We start from the raw sequence: 21,696 nt of genomic DNA on the forward strand, positions 1-21,696 counted from the left end.
ATTGTTAAAGAAACCGCTGCAGGTGTTTTGGAGTTCCATCAGACAGCTGCTGCATTTGAAACATCATGGTATTTTGGTGTTCTCTCAAAATACAGTTAAGATTCTGTTTCATTTACATTATCAGAAGTTTTAGAAGTTTGAATCAAAGCTGAAGCTATCATATTCAGCAGTAGATGTGTATTTTATGAGAGTTCTAATTATAGTTCCATTATTAAAAACTAGGTTACAATATGTTCCGGTGCTATCATTATGTACACCCTGCAGAACCTCATTATTTTATAAATAAGTTTCTTTTGAGGACAAAGAAAATCTGTTACTGAATAAAGTATTAAAATTAATATGTTCCGTGTGTTTCAATTCACTTTGACTTTCAAGATACTGCTTGCCATTTAGACGGTAAACCAATAAGGTATCACTAAAGAAAATAATATATATTGTATACCATTAAAACAGGAAAAACACAAAGGTCTCTTGGATTCTATTCTCCAATTTCTCCTATGCCTGTGAATTACAAAGTATCTTGTCTCACAAACATTAACATCCAACTTTTGGCCTATCTTTCTGAAACAATGACAACTTGCTTATTTAGATGAGTGATATACTGCTTTTCCAAAGCTGAGATTTTCTATATAGCCCACTTTCTCGTTATTAAGAAAAAGAGTAGAAATTAGAGAGAAACTGCTTTTCTTGAGAAGCTGTTAGAGACCTGCAACTGCATTTTTTTTCCCAATTTTCATCTTAAAGCATTCCACTCAACATGCAAACAGAAGTTTTACAAGAGATGTGGATTCACCCACATCTTGCTGACAGTTCTAGGTGCCCTTTCCTAGGCTTCAGTGGAAGTTCAGATTGGATATTAAGAAAAAAATTCTTCTCTGAAAGAGTGGTCAGGTGCTGGAATGGTCTGTCCAAGGAGATGATTGAGTCATATTGTTCCTGGAGGTGTTCAAACATTCACATGTCATACTGAAGGACAGTTTAGTGGAGAAATATGGAGGTAGGACTATATGATCTTGGAAATCTTCACCAGCCACGGTGATCCTATGATTTTTTGGTAGCACTTCAGAGAGTTGTTAGGGTCTACACATCACAGGCAGAAAAGTGTCATGATGTTACAGTTGAGATTTCGTTACGAATCTGTCATGTTACAGACTTGATTCCTTAGCTTTGGCTTAATTGCTGAACTCAGATCTTCTGAGTTTAAAGGTATCTACACATACTCCAACTGCAGTGTCACAGCACACATGGCCAGAAAAAGAACTGCTGCAACCCTCTGGATCTATGACTTGAACAGATGGAATCTTTTTTCCCCTACAATTGGTCAGTATACATGTTGGTTCTTAGGGTATCCTAATTTTTATATTAGAAAAATATTTTCAACAATTTACTGTTATTTACATTTACATTACCAGTCATGTGACTGCAGTTTATAAACATGAATATTTTCAAAGCTTACTGTAAGAATAAAAGTAGTAGCACTGACAGTCTGTAGATACCGAGTTTCTAGGAAAGGAACACACTTTTTGGAGTAGCATTCCTTTGTATCACAAACTCAACATAAATTAAAATATAGAACATTCACAAAGTTTTTACTTTCACTCCAGAAGTAGGGTTGTTTTTTGTTGTTTTTTTGTTTGTTTGTTTTGGGGGACCGAGGGGGCCCTGTAGGGAATAAGGTTTGTGAATTACATTAAAACAATTTAATTCAACTCAAAATATTTTCCAACTGATTAACAACCTGGATTTCACCAGTCATGTATAAGAGAGATGGATTACCAACATAATATGTTCCTGCGTCTGAATTCAGAGCCCTCAGGTCACCTTTAAGACAGCATCTCTGCTACCACATGGAAGAAGGGAATGCAAACTAATTCTACTTTTACAAAGTTAACAATGATGAGAAATCATTAACCAGGAATAGCCTGCTAACTGAAATCAATTCCCCAGTTAAAAACAGAGATAGATATGAATAACTGAAAACAGGTCATAAGAAAAAGGGGTTATAAACTGTAGGATTTCTAATGAAGATCTACTTTGTTGCTTTGAAGACTACGTTTCCCAGGACATACTGGTCACTAAAAGAGTGAGAAATACAATGCCTAAACACTGAGTAGCTATTGTCCATGACCCCTTACATCGCAGCAGAACAGAATCAGGGACTTGTCTATTCTTGTCCTGAAAATCCTAGCTAGAAATAAAGTCACGTGGTATGTGACTGCAGTGAGAAGCAAACCATATTTTCTGCATGTTTACCATGCAGGCAACCAGGAGGTATTGAGCGTACCAGACACAGATTACTAAACATTTCAGACTAACTGTCTTGAAACTTTTCTGGTGTTCCATACATACATCTTTTTATTTTTTATTTTTTTTTTTTAAATGAGAGTGATCTGTCCAAGATTTAAAAATCAAGGTGTTGTTCCCTGCCCTCTCCCCAACCCCCCCCTGGTTCTGATTGCTGGAATAAAAAGACTGACTCGAAAATACAGGTGATGCATGAGACAGAGTAAAACTCAAACCATACTGTTTAGGAGGTTTTCCTTATAGTCCAAATAAAGTATTCCTCCGAGATGTTGATTAACTCGTGTTCAAATACAACTATAAATACTATTTATGGAAGCGGAGTGAGAGGTAGCTAAAATATCATTTACGTACACTCCAATGAACTAGAATTGGAGAAAATACATCTGGATCATTCAGACTACTGGATCTAACATCTGCTCATAGGTCATAATTTCACCATAAGCTTGTTCTTCCTGCACTTGGTCTTTTTTCCCCTCAGTAATTACAGGCTTTAATACTTCATAAAACAAGAGTTTATGAGCCAGCAACACTTAAAGAAAATTGTATTTTCTTCTGGTATAGAAGCAACAGTTAGTATTCTGTGATCACTTGTGTGATCGTGAGGAAGCCTAACAGGCAATAAATTTCAAGTTAGGTTACATTAGATGACTGCTTCTAGGGCTATTTCTTTGTATGTAGAAGACTGAGATAGTACATTATTCAAGCTAAAGTCTCACTCTTGCCAAGTAAAATAAAATAATTACATCTTGCACCCTCTGTCAAGCACTTCCATTATCCCAGACTAATAATTTTTTCTTTTTCCCTTTTCAATAGCATTATGTTGGTGACTCATTTTGTTTGTCATTCAACACATTTCTCAGAGCTCTTCTATACTTTATTATTGCCAGCCCAGTTACTCCCCCTTTTGTATGCATACATTTGACTCCTGTCCTAAATACAATACTTCACATTTGTCTCATAATTCACTGATCGATGTGAGGGCTGTATTTCATCCTGATCCATTCCTCCAAACTGCCGGACATCTCTGCTATAAACTTGCTGAACACAAACGTGTGCTGTCTAAATCACTTAAGTCACTGTTAGGAAATACTCCAAGCCACAGAAAAGTTGTGTGGGACTCCTCGTTTCACTGCACCACTTCTGGGCATGTTATTCAAAATCACAGTGGTTATATTCACATTATCTTTATTCTCATTTTTAATGAGAAGAATCAGGTGAGACCTAATAAAAAGCTAGACTAAACACAAAATATACCACAGCTACTAATTCATTATTCCCTATTGCCAATTATTACCTAGCAGATAAAATTACAGATTATGAGGTTGACTTATTTTATTACTGGAAAAAACAATTCAGTAATTATCTGCCAGAACCTTCAAAAAGATTTAATCAAATTAATAGCTTCAGCTCAGTTTTTACTGGGTATTAAAGGTAAAACTATTGTATACTGCCAAAGGAAGAGGGAGCTTCTTCAGTGAGTCTTCCTTCTCACCCCTCCTACCCCACTCCCCCAAACTTTAATGTTCTCTATGAGTTCACAAAATGTAACTTTTAATATAATATAATTGACTTTGACCATTTGCTGACTTGATTACAAATCTTATCTTTGACCTTGCTCCTTTCCAACTCATCCGGCTTTGTTAAATTTGTTTGAAACTACAGACCAGAAGAGACAGGCCCAGCAGAAGAAACTCCTCAGTACATTAGGAATATAACAACAGAATCCAACAAAAAAGTATCTGTGTAACTAGTTTGAGATTTGAGAACAGGCAAAATAAATCTATGCAGAAAGTTATTTGAGAAGAGGATATCTTCTTGCATTTCAATTCCTATAGAAATAATAGGAAATAAAACTTGAATGTTTTTAAATAGTCAGCTGTACTCAGCAATACCTGAAACATGTCATCACCTTGAAAAAATAAGCCTCAGTGGAGGAATTTACAAATATACAAAGCATATTTTGATTTCTAAATAATGATTTAAAAAATTACCTTAGCAAACTGTGCATTTATCCATTTTGTGAATGTTTTCTTTTGAACATCTTCCCGTTCATCTGTCAGAGGAAAGTAAAGCACATATTAGAATGATTCAACAAAACATGACGATATTACTGATTTAAAGCTTTAATCTTGGTTTGTAATAAAGCTACCAAAAATAATTTAAACTCATTCAGGGTGCCTGTCTGGATGCATTCTGTCCCTTATATTTTTAAAAGCTTACAGGTGCCTTTATAGTCATTGGTTCTGAGGCCTATATCCCTGACTCATCTCATCCGATCAGAAGCATGTTTTCTCTCTGAGAGATAACATGCTGCAGTTAGGACCTGAACTGTTGCTTTTAAACCAAAAGAGTGGAGATTTGGGTTACATGTTAGAAGGAAATTCTTTCCCCAGAGGGTGGTGAGGCTCTGGGACAGCTGCCCACAGAAGCTGTGGCCCCATCCCTGGCCAGGCTGGATGGGCCCTGGGCAAGCTGAGCTGATGGAGGAAGGGCTTGGAGCTGGGTGGACCTTAAGGTCCCTTCAACTTAAGCTATTTGAACAGGATACCTAGAATTGTAATAGAACACACACAGTGATTGCAGCAACAGGAAACTGTTCTACTGCACTTAATGAAAAGTACTTAAAATAACAAGTTTCTGTTCATATCTTCAGATTTCTCTGTGAAGTGGAGCCTCCTGGATCACGATGACATGTCTCCAGTGGCAGCCCCTACCATCTCTTCACTTTTTTTTTTTTTAAATAGGTTACTTCCCCATTATGATTTGTTAAATATTTTCTTTCAAGTGGAAATAAAACAAAAACAAACAAGGACACATTTGTTCAGCCATGCAAGTATCAGACCTAGATTCTATTGGTATCTAAATCATGAGTACAGATACAGAATGGAACTGGACAGACAGATACAATTCAGATGTATTTTACGTAGAGAAATAAAGATGCTTTAACCATAGAACCTTGTAAGCAGTTGCTCAGAAACATTAGACAACATTTGTGGAATAAAACAAAAAGATAGACCTCTTTGGATGACGATGTCAAAACAAACTAAAAGGGCATAATTTTAAGAAGGCAGCAGAATGCTTATACTAAAACAAAGCTCACTCAGAGCTATCTGTCTTCTGCTTTACAGTAAAATTCTGTACACTTCTTAAATAAAAAGGGATATTCAACTCCCATATGAGATGTTCAGCAATTAATAACTTTAATGGATTCAGATGGATTTGAAAGACTGGTATGGATGAGCCACATGAGAAATGTGCAGCATTAATAATGCACTTTGCTTTCCCTCCCCCTGCTCCTCCAAGGAGACAAGTCAAGACAAATACATCTTTTCTTAAAAAGTCACCTCAATAGCAGACATTAAAAGTGTCTTTTTCAAGACTGTTTTCCTTTTGCAATAATTCAATATAATTGTGAGAAAAATAATACCACAGCTGGTATTTCGTAATCAAAGTCTTCATACTGGATAGAGCAGATTGCTATCAGAGGTTCAGGAGTAAAAAGATTTACAATGCTATGATATTACTAGAAACATTCATAATAGCTGGGCAATATACGTGTTCTGCAACTAATGTTAGTGAGTGTTGGCTACAATGAGCTTTCTCGAGTGCTACTGCTATCTATCCCTAATAATGCTTCTTGCTTCACCAGGAAGCATCAAGACATGAAGGAGATCCAATGCTTTTGGTAATTAATGATGCTAAAGCTGTTAAAATTATGTTTTTTACTTGCAGGCGTCTCTATTTTCAAGTAAAATGTTTATAATACAGATTTTGACTTCTTTCAACCATTTGCTAGAACCCATTAGCAGAAGATGGGATAAAGAAGATACATTTTACTGGTGAAACATACACATTGAATCTGATGCTGTATACAAACTTCTTGAACAACTTCATATAAACTATTTCACATGAATAGCTATTTCTGCTTAATAATCTCTAATAAAAAAAAAAAAAAAAGAAAAAAAGAGAGACCATAAAAGGAGGTAAAAGAATATGTGGAATTAACAGATAAAAGGAGAGACAGAAATGCCTACATGCCTTCTAGTCACCAACTCATTTATTTTCCACCCCAGGCTACTATAGCATATTCAGTAACAGTGTGATTTCGTTTTGCTTTGTTTTTATTATTATTATTGTTGTTTTTTAAATCACTTTCCCAAAAGGATCTATGCCAGAGAATGAACTCCTAATCACCAATTAATTTATGTTCATTGTGCTAATAAAAAAGGATCTCCTGAGGAAAAAGAGAGCTACACACAAAATTAGAATATTTGAAACTTTGAAAAATTTCAGGCAATTCTCTGCTACCTTCGCAAACACAAATCTCTTCCATTGCAGTTCTTTTATGGAAGTAATTTCAAGCACTTGTGCAAGCACCTCTAGACGCTTGCACTGACAAGTTTATGTAACATACTAATCTGATAGTGACAGCCTCCTAATCTAAAACAGAGCCCATCTTAGTGTCCTGCATGATTTCCCTACAATAAGCAAGATTCTGTTTCCTCAAAAAACAGAAAATAAAATCCAGAACCAGAAAAACCCACAATGGTCTCCTAGCACAGATTTACAGACATAATACTAGTGGAAGCTAAATGACATTTGTCTGGGTGCTGTACAGTGCCAAGAACACTCAGCTGCTGCTTTCATATCATATTGCTGTGCCTGTAACAGATCCTTCAGCACCCCACCTACACCCTTGTGTTTTTACTTTGAGGCAATAGGAATAATCAAGAGGCCAGGAAGGTAATTCTTTCAACTGCCCAAAGATATACTATGTTTACTTCTTTTATTTCAAGGGGGAAGAATTACAGGTAAATCTAAACTTGAAACATGGTGCGGATCGCACATACTCTTACTGAAGTAACACTGCTATCATTTACCACAGTAAATATGTTTTCCTCAAAATGCTGGGCCTTGACTGGAAGGCAAACAGACCCTTTTTTTCCTGTATCTTATCATCCAAGATAACAAACACACTGAGATCTATAGAAGGCCTCCTTTAATGTCAGAATAAAAGATACTGACCTATGAGAATTATGTGCTTTATTTGTGCTATAGCATCTTTTACCTCTGCATAGAAATTGTTTTAACTAGAATACATTCACAAAGGGATCTTACAGTTCTGATGCATTTCTGGTAGTATGAGCATCCAGCTTTGTAACTGCGACTATAAGCCTCTTGAATTAGCTAACTCCACATTTGACTTTAAAAGTATTATTCCAGGCTAGAGTTCATAGAAAATTATGACTAGGAATGAAAGCGCGGTATTAATGGAGTTAATCATCTCACAAAGGCCATTTCTAAGATTTAATCAGGTGACAAGGCTAATACGAATAAGTGGTACACCAAAGAATGCTTAGCAACACACAATCAGGATTCAACAGAACAAAATGCTGTTACTAATGGCCAGCAGATACCAGACAAATTTCTCAGTTACATAATAAACTATTTCATGTTTGCAACCCACTGTCCAAATGAAATTCCTTTTTATTTTCCACCAAAAAACAAGCATTATGCTGCCATTCCTTGATCTTTACAAAATGACCTCACCTCAAATACCACCTAACACATTAAGTAAAAAACGGCAACAGGAAAAAAGTAATAATCTGATATACTACAAAGACTACCCAGAAAGCAAACAGCAGTATTAATACAAAACCCACAGCTTTTAATTATGTGGGCTGACAACCAGTGAGAGGATTTTATATGGACTAAATTGACAACACATACAGACAGTATGTGTGTATATATATATATATATGTGTGTGTGTGTGTGCGTGTGTATGTGTGTGTGGGCGTGTGTATCATAAAAATAGAATGATGTACATGAGCCATTTTCCCCGTGAAAAACCTGGAGCATTGGTTAAGAATCTTCCACTATTTGGCACATCCATTCCTACATGGTTGGAGAATCTTCAGTCCCTCTTACTCTTCAAGCAATGAATAAATAGCACTTTCAACAGTGCGGTTGAGGCTGCAAGGCACCTCTGGGGGTTGTCTGGTCCAACCTCCTTATCAGGCAGGGCCACTTGGAGCAGGCTACCCAGGGCAACTTGAATCAGTTTTTGATCATCTCCAAGGATGGAGTCTCCACAGCCTCTCCTACTACATACTACAACACCAAGGCCTTGCCTTTTCTATCATCTGCCTTCTGCCTTTCACAGACGCAGACAGGGGGTGGTTCTGATGCAAGTGGCTTAGAAATCACTCTCAAAAATAAGCACAACCCATTTGTAGAATCCATTTTTCAAAGGTAGAAGACTTTGAAGAAAAGTGAGCTGGCACCTCAGGAATATGGGAAATGAGCTGTATCTTCACATTAAATTTTTTAATTTGAAATAAGCAAATAATCATTTTCTTTAATATAATGATAAAGAGAATACGTAAAATGAATGGAATATTCAAATAACTGCAGAGACAATTAAAGGAACCTAGCTTTTGTCACAAAAGACTTCATGCTGTCTTCAGCAAGTAGCTCCACCACAGTTTGGAAAACAAGAAAGCAAAAAGACAACATCTTACTCTCTTAATCATTGTTGCTTCTAGCTGTGTTAAACAATAATTAAGTAATTATGTTTGACCACCAGGAACAATCAAATAAGAAGAAAAAAGATAAAGGGAAAAGGATTTTTCCCATATATGAGCTGAAAGCTGTTAAGCAATGGTATTAAGGCAGGTGACAATTCCTTTATTGGTCAACTGCATGTTCGTCTGAACACCACACTTTAGCAAGTAAAACCACCAAAATTAATATTTTATTTTCTAGCAGTCAAACAATGCAGATTTAGAGAAGACCAGGATTTGCTTCAGTGAGTGGAAGTGAATACCAGCAACAACAGAGCACCGGGAACAAAAAAGGCCATACAGTCACATCATTGATACTCTGCCTCTATCAATTCACTATTCTTAGTGATTTCCAGCACATTGTTACAATACTCTACCAGTTACTACAACTGCTGAGAAATGTTCCTTTACCATTCTTGCTTATCTGAGGAGGAAAGAAGAAATCAATGCAATACAATGACTGAATGCTATTTGAGTGCCCTAGCTTTGATTTTCAGTCAGTGAGGTCACTCAAGACATTCACAAGCTGACAGGAAATACAATAGACTGCTTTCACAGACAGCCAATAATTTTAAGTCTATTGCTTATGTAATACAATATGCAACATGCAATTCATCGTCCACCTGTCATAAATATACTGATGAGAAGTATGTTAACTTTATTCAAATACTGTTAAAGCTCTCTGCTCCTTATGCTACCCCTGAGATTCTACTGCAAAACCTGAGTCAAATGAATCTATTCAAAAGCTCAGCACAAATGGCAGACTTCAGCATTCAGAATACTAAAAAAAAAAAAAAAAAAAAAAAAAAAGTACTACTAAATTCTTCCAAAATAGCATAACATTTTGAGGATGTTTGGTAAAGATTCAAAGCAAATTTAAGAATAGGAGGATGGGGTATAACATACCAAAAACATTTAATCTGAAGTCTGTTCCCCCCTTCTGCTTCCTGAGATACAGGAGTACACAGGTGGGGATTGCATTTGCTGCACAGAAGACAGAAGGGTGAACAGCTACGAACAACCTGCTGCATTTCTACTGACGCCACAGGCTCAGACTGAATTCCAGACGGAGAAAGCTCCTTATGTTTCTCATTTTATTGTTAGCCTGAACTGTTCTCTCATCATAAATGCTTAAGTTAAAAAAAAAAAAAAAAGGAAAAAAAAAAAAAAAGCTTCTTGATTTTTCTCCCTTCTTTTCATTCATTAGAGCATTACAGCTGTCTCTAGAACATTCCTGTTCTTCTCACCTAACTTAGCTTTATTAGTTATTGAGGAAAAAGCATGGAATGCTTTTGAGGACTGGTAAAGAACTAAGAGTGTAGAAAAAAAGCAGGAATGGGAAAGAAAAAAAGAATATTACAGTGAGTGACACTGTGGTAGGGAAGGAAAGGAAAGAAAACAATGACAAGAAGAGAAAGTAGTGGACTGAGATGGAAGACAAATAGGAAGATGAAGGAACAGGCACACATCTTCCTGGGTTTGGGGGAAGAAATGGAAAACAAATTATGTGAAAGAAGAAACAAAGGTAGGATGGAAAAAGATGACAAGTCCTTTCTAGACTGAGAAAGGCATAAGGCATTGATACTGCTGTGATACTGCTTGCATACAACACTGGACATACAGTTGAATGTTCATACAAAGGGAAGCTGTAGATTTGCACAAAAGCACCATCAAAGCAGTGTAGTGTGATCTGCCATCCCAGGTCATTAACCACATAGTACAAGAGGAAAAAAAAGATTTGACTAGGACTCAAAAATATCGGGATAATGCAAACAACATGCATACAAACACTAAAACCATAATGGGTAGCTGTGAGATGTACACATAATCTAGGTTTAAACAAATTCACGTAATTTGCTGCATGTTTGTTAAAAAGAATTAAAACTGCTTTATTTCATAATTCTCTCTCAAACAAATCGCAGCAGGTGCAACTCTCAGGACAAAAGCTAAAGCACATTTCCAATGGAGTTCAAAACTAAAAAGCAAAAAAAAAAAAAAACACCGCCCCAAAAAACCTACAGAATTCCAGTTCACATTTGCAGAACATTTCACGTAGCCATAACATAGACATTCAACTCTGATTCACACAGTGGTAACAGTATCCCCAGCAGTGGGCCTTGCCTTCCTCTTGTCTACCACACACAAACCTAATTTGGGAACTGACTGTATCTCACTGTATCTGTACAGTGCATTTGGCCCAGAAGGAAGAAGCAGAGTTAAAATAACAAGGAGAAACCTTCACAAGTGTCTCCATAGGGTGGTTGTACTCTTCCTGCTGGCTGACTGCTATATGGGGTACCTTTTAACTTAGCTGCACAGGCTGCAAAATAATGTAAATGGGTTGAAAAAAAAAAAAAAAAACACCAACACTTCCCAACTTTATCCCTAAAAACCTCTCAAATACTTTTCTCATTTTGCATAGGAGAAAAATACTTAAAGAAGTCTCTGATTTCAGATCTTGTCATCAGCAGTACAAGGACATGAGAAGGGAAAGACAGCTCATTTCTTCTCCCACTGACTCGTAGCAGCATGCTGCCTGTCAGGACACCAGCCTCAAATGCTGGCAACCCAGCTTTGTCTTAGGCTCTTATAATAAGGACATTAACCAGTTTTGAACAACAGTTCATCAAAAATACTGCAGTCTCCTAGTTATGGATATTTTTGCAAACACAAGCTTTGCTGGTTTCCCTTATTGGTTTCTATTTATTCTTTTTTAACTTGTGATATTTTGGATTCAGCAAATTTTTCTGAAAGGGGAAAAAAGCACTTCTCAGATGCAACCTAAACATCTCTCAATATATCTGAATTCTCCATAGAAGATCTATCATTTCTCAAAATTGAAGAACAAAACTAACCCTCTTGTTGGTGCTTGGAAGCAGTGAAATTTCTCCTGGTAAGTCCTTTGCAATACCAGGCAAAGAGTCATTAGGAATATCAATAATCATACATAGGAAGACTCACCCAACTCATGATAGGGTCTCTAGATATAGAACACTCCTTCTCAGGAAGTAGCCTTCATCCTGGAGGTGTTCTCCTTTTGGAGGCTAGCCCCAATATGAGCCCAAGGTCATGTGGGAAGAACAGGTGAACTGCTTGCATCTGTGCTTCCTGGGTCAGCCACCCCTTCACCAGGTGTTCAATCATCAGATCAGACCATGACATGTCAGCTCCCTTACACACTTCTCTACCTGAGAAGCGAGATGGTGCTCACTAGGGAAGGGGTAAATCTTACAGAAAGTTATATTTCTGTGTAAACATGTAATTATTTATTTGAATACTCAGCTTTGTATGAGCAGTATCCCCTTTTTCAATGTCACATACATATTGCCAAACCAAAACTAGGCCTATTATTATACAGAACCACGTGCTATTTGAACATTATACCATCACTACAACAATATTTTCTGAATGCTGTAGATGATATTTCATACCCTAAAATAAGGATATATATTTGCATTCATTCAGAACTTGTGATGGTTAGAAATGAAGTGAAACAAAACCGAATGCTATGAATGAACCAACTGAATCCACTGTAGTTCAATGGAACTTCCAGAATGTGGTCTGATGTGACTATATTACAAACTTGTTGCTAGTCAGGTACCAATTAAGTTATGTTGCCAGTACAGCTGAGTGCCTTGAAAAAATACTACTAATAATAGTGATCTAAAAGCATGCATAAGTTCTTTCACTGCTGTAAATTGTATAAAAATAATTAAAAATTCACTGAAGAAAATTTGGAGGTTACCAACTTAACCAAAAATTGAAAGAAAAATGAAAGAAAGTAAAGGCTCCTAATAGATTATAACATCATCTTGCCAAATAAGTATTTTGGGAAAAATGTGTTACTATTTCTATTTTAATGGATTGCTGTGAATAAAAAACTTAATTTGTTTCTTCTTACTGATTAGGCACAAGTTTGACTTGATAATCCCTATAGGTCTCTTCCTACTCAGGATATTCTGTGAGAAGTTAAGTGCTTCTGAAAATCTTCACTTGCAAACAGGCTTCCCACACCTCTCACATCCTTGAATCGTTGGGCAGGAGTTGGGAGAGCAGAACTCCTCCCAGCTGTAAGAGCAGAGCAGCCACCTGAGACTGAATGTGTGGAAGTTGGATAACATGCCTCTTAGGTCCTGAAGGAACTGGCTGATGTATTTTTCAAGCCACTCTCCATATTTGAAAAGTCATGGCTGTCAGACTGTTTTCATATTCCCCAGTGACTGGAAAACAGGAAACATCACTCCCATTTTTAAGAAAGGGAAAAGACAGACCCAGGAACTACGAGTCAATAAGCCTCATGTCTGTACCTTGGAGACCATAAGGCATATCTTTCTGGAAGAGATATTAAGGCACATGCTAAAGAAGGAGGTCATCAGAGACTTCTAGCATGGCTTCACAGAGGGCAGATTGTGCCTGACCAATACGGTGGCCTCCTATGATGGAGTGACAGCATTGGTAGAGAAAGGAAGTGCAAGTGATGTCATCTGCCTGAACTTGTGCAAGGTCTTTGAAATGGTCACACTCCATCTCAAAATGGGAGAGATATGGATTTGAAGACTGCATCGTTTGGTGGATAAAGATTTGGCTGGACAGTTGCAGCCAGAGGGTTGCTGTCAGTTGCTCCATGGCCAGGTGGAAGATAGTCATGGGTGGCACCCCTCAGCGGTCCATCTTGGGATCAATGCTCTTCAACATCTTTATCAATAAACCTAGACAATTACGCTATTCTCCACATGGATTTACTACTACTGTTACACCAAAAACAAATTTTGACACAGCAGACAAGCAGCAATTTTCACCACAGGCCTCTCATCCCTGAAGCAGCAGAGGATGCCTGAGGCATGCCGGCATCACACAGAAAGAAAGCACCCACTGCTGCTCAGCACAGCTCTTGCCATTGGTCTGACTTGGATAAAAGTGAGGATTCAAAGGACTTTTGAAAACAACAGATTTTATGCGTGCAAAGGAGCGAGTGGACACAACAGACAGATTAAATAAATCTTGAATGTGTTAGTTCTGGCTTCAACTGTTCTTATTTTAAACTCTTCCACCTCTCCCCCCCCCTCCCCCCCTCCTTCTGTTAGCAAAAGAAATCAGTGTCAGCCATTTGTTTTCTTCCTCAGAGCACACGCCTAATCTCACAGGTCACTCCTGTGCAGAAAAGCCAGTCCAGTCAGGATGGTTTGACAGGACCAGTCAAGCTGCATGGCAAAGAGCAGATGCTATGGGAACCCTCACATACAGATGGCACCACGAAATTCTTACCAGTTAATGCCGAATGAATTTGTTTTGTGTACACTGCACATTTAATGACAACACCGAAATAAATGTTTTTCACCCTCAGCATCAATGATGTGAGAATTGCTGTAACTAATTCAGAGTGAAAACAGGTTCCCCCTCAACACTGCTACTATCACCAGGCCTGCTTCAAGCTAACCCCAAACTATAAATATTTGTCAGAGATGTGTGAAAAGTTACATCTGAGAAAACAGCAGCACTGGCAGATTGTGTATTTCAACAAAGTCACAAAAAATAGCATCAACTAGGAAAACACATTATTCAAAACCTGCAAACAGCTCTAGCCTTCATGCTTTTTAACCAGGCAAATTGTTACAGCAAACAAAAAATTTTTTCTCCCCTCCCCCAGTTTTTGTTTGCAGTAAGCTTGAGAGGGCAGATCACCAATCAGCTGATCAACAGACAATCCCAGAGCGAACTGACAGAGGCACTGTGTGGGTGTATTATAGCAGAAGTAGTTGTAGTCAAGGTTATGTAACTAGCTAAAATTACCCACAGTTTTCATATTCACAACATTCATGAAAAATATGCCTTTTTTTGTTTTGTTTCATTCAGAAAACAGTGTATAAACAAGCACTCTTAAAATGATTTCATATTCTAGATTCCTTCTTATTTTCAAATGCAGACAATGAAGGACAAGGCACCAAGGGTAGTAAGATTTTCTTCATGATCAAGTCAAAGCAGCATACCTCAAAATGGGAAAGTAAGAGGCCCCCAAACTTTCTGAATGGCAGACTGTCAACTCATAACAAATGAAGACGGAAGCATCAGGATTTAAAGGAGTTCATCAAGAGTCTAAAATATGACAGTCAAATCCATTTAACTGATGTAAAAACTATATTCTGCTGTCTGCTTTCAGTAAATGCCACCTAGTGATAGAGTTGCAAAGCTTAGAAGCTCTTGAATTTTCATGTATTTTCTCACACAGTTTCTGATTTACATTTAAAAAATAATAATAATAAAAAAATCAGGCATGCTTTACATAGTCACAGTCCATCAAAATTCATGTCACATGCAGAACAGAGACAAAAGAAGACAAGTTAGTAACACCTGCAGATCAACATTTGTTTCAGTGATTATTAAAATATTCATTACAAATAGCTCCATTAAGTACACAGTGGTGGCTAACGTTTATCCGCAATATTTCAAGTTCCTTTTTTTGTTTCCCTGTCAAAAGCAATTAGAGAACAGGCTGTGTAGTCTGCTTGAGTTATTGCTGTCTACTTTCTTTCATCTAGGCCAATTAGTTTGAGTCAATTTGTGCAGGCTGCCTCTAAGACACGTATCAGAAGTTCGCAATAAATGAGACTGAAGTGTTAATATGCAATTGTTTACAATACACACATCTTTTTCTTAAACTCCTCTCAGTTGGCTTTCACCTGATTATAAAAAATCTGCAAAACTTTGAAAGTTTGCTTCTTAGGACAGCTGTACAAATTAAAGGTCAGTGGTCCCTGCTTTCCACTCCCATTTTAACATTATTTGAAGTAGCCAAAGTAATGATGAATGTGTCTATATTGAAGTGGTAATTTACTTTATTCACAATAAACTATTACAGATCATATGCTGTTAGGCCTTTTAGCTTCCTCTCATCATCCCCAGAAACACGCTTCTCAAAGGAGGAAAATAAAGGATGTTCCAAGAGTAAGATAAAGCATTTCAGAAACCCCTACTGATATCAGTCAACTAGAGAATAAAGTAACAAACCCAACATAAACAACAGAAAACACTCCAGCCTAATAGAACAAAATCTAGTTCCTCTAGAACTCTCCTGATTTCACAGCTTCATTATACTACTTATGGCTCAATTGTACAAATGACAGTGAAGAAACATTTTCGGAAGTACGTAACTGAATATAATAAATTGGTAGAATAAATATGCTAATCTCATACTGCCCCACATTTGGGAAAACTGCTGCTAATAATACAGATTTCATATAAGTCTAAATATCAGCACTTGATAGAAGTCTGATATTAACTGTGATTCCCAAATGCCCCTATTACATCAAGCATCCCTGAAACTCACTGAATTTCTAGAAAGCTCACATGCAACTCTTAACACGCAGCCATAACAACTGCAGATTGCAGAAAGTTCTTCCTCCTTTTTCCCTGTGAAGTTTCTCATTTTTTTCTTTATCAGGTTATTTAGAAGTGACTGCTCAGCCCCTAAATTAAATTTACCTCCTCCCCAAAATCATTCAAACTGGAATAATTATGTGCATATTTTCTGGCGTTTTTTTTTTTTTCTTCCCTTCTTCTTGTTACTAATATATTGAAAAAATATAACAATATAAAAATCAATTTTACTTTTCATCAGGAACATGGTGGCCACCATTACAGAGAAAATGCACTTTTCACTATTTTTAAAATACAAGGCATTAAAGTTGAAATTCAGCCAAAGTTGTCCAGACCAACAGTTGTTCAAATCTTTCTTCCAGAGATTTCAGTGAGAAAAAAGTTAGAATTGCATGGAACGAGCATTGTCATCAGTAGAAATTACATCACTGTAAACAGATGAGCTCTTTAGTTAATGCACTGTGTTTGTTTGTCTATCAGTTATGTAGTGCATAAAATTGGTTTCTAGTCCAATACTTGCGTGTCAACATTCGCAGTTAGAAGTAGGCAATCTGCAATATGCAATAGATACATGAAGTAACTGAAGGTACAAAGGAATCCTGCCCTAAACACGTCCACCTGATGTTAATGTAATAATAGGCATCAGTTAAATTTGAATACTTAATCTGACTAAAGATGAGAACTTAAGTAGTCATTAGTCGTTAAGCAGTCAACATAAGTGAGAAGTAACTCATTTGCAATAGGAATATTTTTTAATCTGTGCAGATCTCATGCCCTCTCAAGTGAAACTAAGACTGTCAGGCAGCATCAGACATGAACATGTTAGATATTACCTATGTTTGCCACCTGAATGTACTGCATGCATTGATCAGGACTTCTCACTTCATACACTATTCAGAACTAGCCCCAGAGAATGATTTCATACCTACAACATTAAGGGAAGATTAAGAAATATAGTATTGATGCTATGACAGTTATGTATTACAAATATTGATTTTGATTTCAGTGTCATCTCATAAGCTTTACAGAGAGGAGTTGCATCGCCTTAAAATAAATTCAGTATAGAAAAAGAAGAAAAACATCTATTTGTCATTCTTTTTACAGCTGTTCTTTTTCAGTCTAGACAAATCAAGACAGGCGTAACATTTTGAAACATCATGAACTACGTTCGAGAAGCATATTGTCACTCTGTTCCAATGCTTCCACAACAGTAAGGAACAGTAATTTTGTTGTCAAATACCTTCTAGAGACACCTCAAGCAGACCACAGGTACTGAGGTCACATCAACCCTAACAGAGAAACGGAAATGAATACTTATTGGAATTCAAGCTTTGGTTTCTAGTTTAGAGGACGCTTAGAACGTCCCAACTGAAAACATTCAGAACTGCACACAAGAGAAAAAACAAAATCCTGCAAAGAAACAAAGGGAAAGGAAAAAAAAAACAAAAAACAACAACAACAACAAAAAAACATCCTCAAGATGGACAGCCTCTAGAAACCCAAACCAGACCTAGCTTTTTTGAAAGTAAACTTGGACATATGTAGGTCACTTTGAAAGTAATGCCTTCTATGTATTTCCATGGAAACCACAACAGAAACTATTTGATAGAGCAAATTTTCAGCTAAAAACAGTATTTTTCAACGTAGTAACTACCACGAGCTCTGCATTTTCACCAGCGATGAACAAGAGCACGCATGCCGCACTTGTAAAAATCTGCATCAGTGGAGATGACCCACTGTCAGCGTCACCACTGCTGAAATACACCACCCACTGCATCACTGGGCTCACATCTACTAGTTGGTCTCCACAAACATTCAACTGTCAATATATGTCAGTGGCTGTCATTTCTCTACATGGAGGAATTCAGTGACATACCTTTGCTTTATCCACATTTCCATGTCAGACTACCACTGTCAAACAGCCCTTCTACTGCCATCTGTTGCACAGAAACAAAACAGAATACTGGCAGGAAGGGTCAGCGTCCCCTGCCATACTACCAATATTCACCTCCAATGCTGTGGGCCAACGTAACAGAATAGGAGTCATTACTTTTGAATCAGCCCTCATATATTAGAATTTAGAGAGCAAATGTATTGGAGTCTAACAGTTTCCTTCTACTGGGGACATCTTCCAAGATAACTTGCAAATTTCTTCAATTTATGACACGTAAGATGACATCATTAACAAAAAAAGTAAGTGGAGAGTATGTGTTGTCATGGAGTTTTCATCCCTCTGGAAAGATCCAGAATGAACATTTAATTACACAACAACAAAACAAGATAAGGATGAGAATGCTACACAATGCACAGACATGGTAAATAATTCAGTTTTCTACAAAGTCTTTGACAGGGCTTCTGCTTTACAAGCAATCAGAATTATCAACTAGAATTATAAGCACAAGCAAGGGATCTAATTCTAACTGCATTTGTATTCCACTCAGTAACTTTTCAAAATGATCAGTCTAATGCAGAAGCTTCTTAGTAGGAATATGCCAGAAGTCATATTTTAAATAGAAATCCAAATATGTGTTAGGCAAATGTGAAAATATATGGATAGCTCATTGGGAGAGGAAATGAGTATTCATCTCCAGAAACTATTGATAAAAGCTCAACCAAAAGGCCGAGACCATTACACTTTAGCTACTAGATTAGCTAAAGCTACAACTCGCTGACTATCGAAGACACACAAACTTCAGAATAATTAAAAAGTAAACTTAGTACAAAAAGTGAATTCCAGACAAATCACATGCTTCACTTATTATTTTCCCATTCTCTAGCAATTCAATTCCATAATCTCAAACAACTCTACCAATCTGAATGAAGTTCACCCATGCAAAAATGGAGATAAGAACACAGCAAGTTCAGACAGCACTACTCATCAAAGCAGTTCATCGTGTCCATCATTCAGAGAATCTATTTCTCTTTGCCCTACCCATACAGAATCTAATCCCTATTTCTTTTTAAGATGCCCTTGTAATATGAAAATAATAAACCTCCCTGTGTGCTCTTTATTTTAGGTTTTCACACGCAAAATTTGAATCTGGTTGTACTTTTCCCACACGGTTCACTCTTGCACTGAGGTACTCCTGAACAAACAAAAGCCTCAGGTAAAAGTGTAGAAGGATTAACAATCACCTAAATAATGACGGAAAGGTGTTCACGTGGATCTAAAAACAATTATTCCTCGTAAATCCTTAGCATCAGACCTGACTAACAACTGACATCCAGAAGCTGAAAGGTATTATAGTATAAAGGATTTCTATTTCATACTATTGCTAGACCTCCAGGTCAAGTTAGTGCAAATCAGGAGTTGACTTCTGTATTTTGCTCTTCTTAGAGTTCTATGATCCTTTCACTCAACTCATAAAAGAAGTGTTCTGTGGGAAAAAAAAACAACAAAACAAAACAAAAAAAAAACCCACAACCAAAAAAAGCAGTACATACCTGAGAATTTTAAGAAGTGAGGAAGTAGCTGGCTATTCTGATAATAATTGCAGTGCCTAGCCACTAATTTAGCAATCACACAAATAATGCCTATGTTATTTTGGTATTTCTACAAGTGTAATTGGCAGGTATTCTTCATCAAGATCATCAGCTTGATGACAATGACACATGGAGGTTAAATTCCCTGGATATCTAATTAGTCATCAAAAGCAATGCTTCTGTGACATTCAGGCTTCACCAACAACACAGCAGAATTCAGGGAGTTGTAACCAAATATTAGTTTTGGAAATTAAAGATACTGCTATTTTCATAATGGAACAAGTAGAATATCAGGCTGCAGTCAGCTAGAGCAGTGAGTGACATGGTGAGGATTTCTAATAAAAAACAGCTTACAGAGGCCACATTGACATGACTGTCACGTTTCTATGGATGCAAATAGTACCAACTTCTCCATCTTTATTTTATTAAGTAAGAAAGGAACTGAAGTGTACTTCATTTTTCCTCAATTTATAATTCAGTCTAAGATGGAAAAAGAATTTAGGAAATATTAACTTAATATGGAAAGTTATATAAGCCTACATTCTAACAAGTCTACTGTTCCTAAAAAAAAAAATCCTTTTTCTTTTGTTCTCCTCTTCAAAATACACACAAATGTAATACTTAAACATAAGAACAAAGAATAGATAACTTCTAAATTGTGTTTGTTCTCATAATTGGGCATACAAATATTCTGTAATATAAAAAAAATACGTATTTGCCTCCTGTTAGGTGTTATACATCATAAAAGAAAGACCGTAACACAGATTGAACATCTGTACTGAACAATGTGAGCCTGCCTACTAATTTATTACATGGAAAGAATTTAATTATCATTTCCCTCTTCCCCATAAAGATTGACATGGTCATTAGAAAATAACAGTTCTAAGAGCAAATATATTGGAAAAGAACTATTCATTTTAGCAAGGGGAAGATCAGTTTACAGAAGCAATATAAATGCAAAATTTAAAACGAATGATGTTGCTTAAAGTATTGTCAAAAAACAATTAGGGAATTATGCTGTTAGTTAAAAGTGTTATTACACTAAATGGAACTACACAACGCTTCAGTATTGTCTCTCCGTAAGTGATTTAACACAGTGAGATTAAGTTATGAAATAGTTGAAACAAAGAGTTTTTAAATCTTTCTAGACAATTAGATGAGTAGCTAAGATTTTCAGATTCACTGTAAACAGGAACAATTAGCCAGAAAAAAATACAAGCAATTAGTTATTCATGTTTTTATTAGCTGACCACTCTTTGCATACTTTAAGCACTTTTCACTGTCATCGTTTTTTCTATGTAAAACTCATGCAAAAATATGAGCTTGACTTAAATGATGCTTACAAAATAGACAACAATCAAGCCACATTACAATTTGTTACCAGAACTTAAGTATTTTAAAAGTTGAAAATGTGTATAGTTCTAGTACCAGAAATAGCTAAATTCATCTTCCTTTTAGCTGCTCAATTGTGTAAATGTCTGAGACATTGCAGAGAGACATTCCTCACAACACCCTCATCAGAGTGTTGGCCTCAGTTAGAACACGTTCTGCATTTTGGTTGCAAAAAGCTAAGTGTTGCATGTTGCATGCATTGCATGAGCAGTTTTTTTTATTTTTTATTTTTCTATTTTTTTAAGAAAAGAAAATTACTTTTTCTGTTTCACAGAAATGTGGCAAATAGGTCTCTCTCCTAACCAGAAAGTGGGGAATAAGCAATGACATCACTTGAAACAGTGTACATGACTGGATTACCAAGTGTCATTAGTGAGGATTTCAGTCTTGGTAACTTAATTAACACAGACTGAAATTACTGCAGCAAGTATAATACCAATGCTAAGAAAAAAATAAAAAACAACACAAATCATGGAATTGTAGCCAACTATCAGTATGTTAATCTTATTAGTTTTCTCAAATGTTCTATGTAAGCAGATATCTAAAAAATAATTTCACACATACAGATGGATTTAATGA

At 36.5% G+C, this 21,696-nt stretch overlaps 1 protein-coding gene across 12 annotated transcripts in view; it reads right to left on the reverse strand.

Moving 5' to 3' along the window:
- The window catches only part of DMD (dystrophin), a 986,794-nt gene that overhangs the window by 870,257 nt on the left and 94,841 nt on the right, over positions 1-21,696 (reverse strand). For all 12 annotated transcript variants that reach the window (XM_042866635.1, XM_042866641.1, XM_042866633.1 and 9 more), the window contains exon 2: positions 4,296-4,357. In XM_042866635.1, the coding sequence (XP_042722569.1) occupies positions 4,296-4,357 (62 nt within the window). The remainder of the gene's footprint in view (positions 1-4,295; positions 4,358-21,696) is intronic.

This window comes from Lagopus leucura, unplaced genomic scaffold (assembly GCF_019238085.1).
Source record: "Lagopus leucura isolate 7727_CA_CO unplaced genomic scaffold, USGS_WTPT01 Super-Scaffold_100001, whole genome shotgun sequence".
Lineage (NCBI taxonomy): Eukaryota > Metazoa > Chordata > Aves > Galliformes > Phasianidae > Lagopus > Lagopus leucura.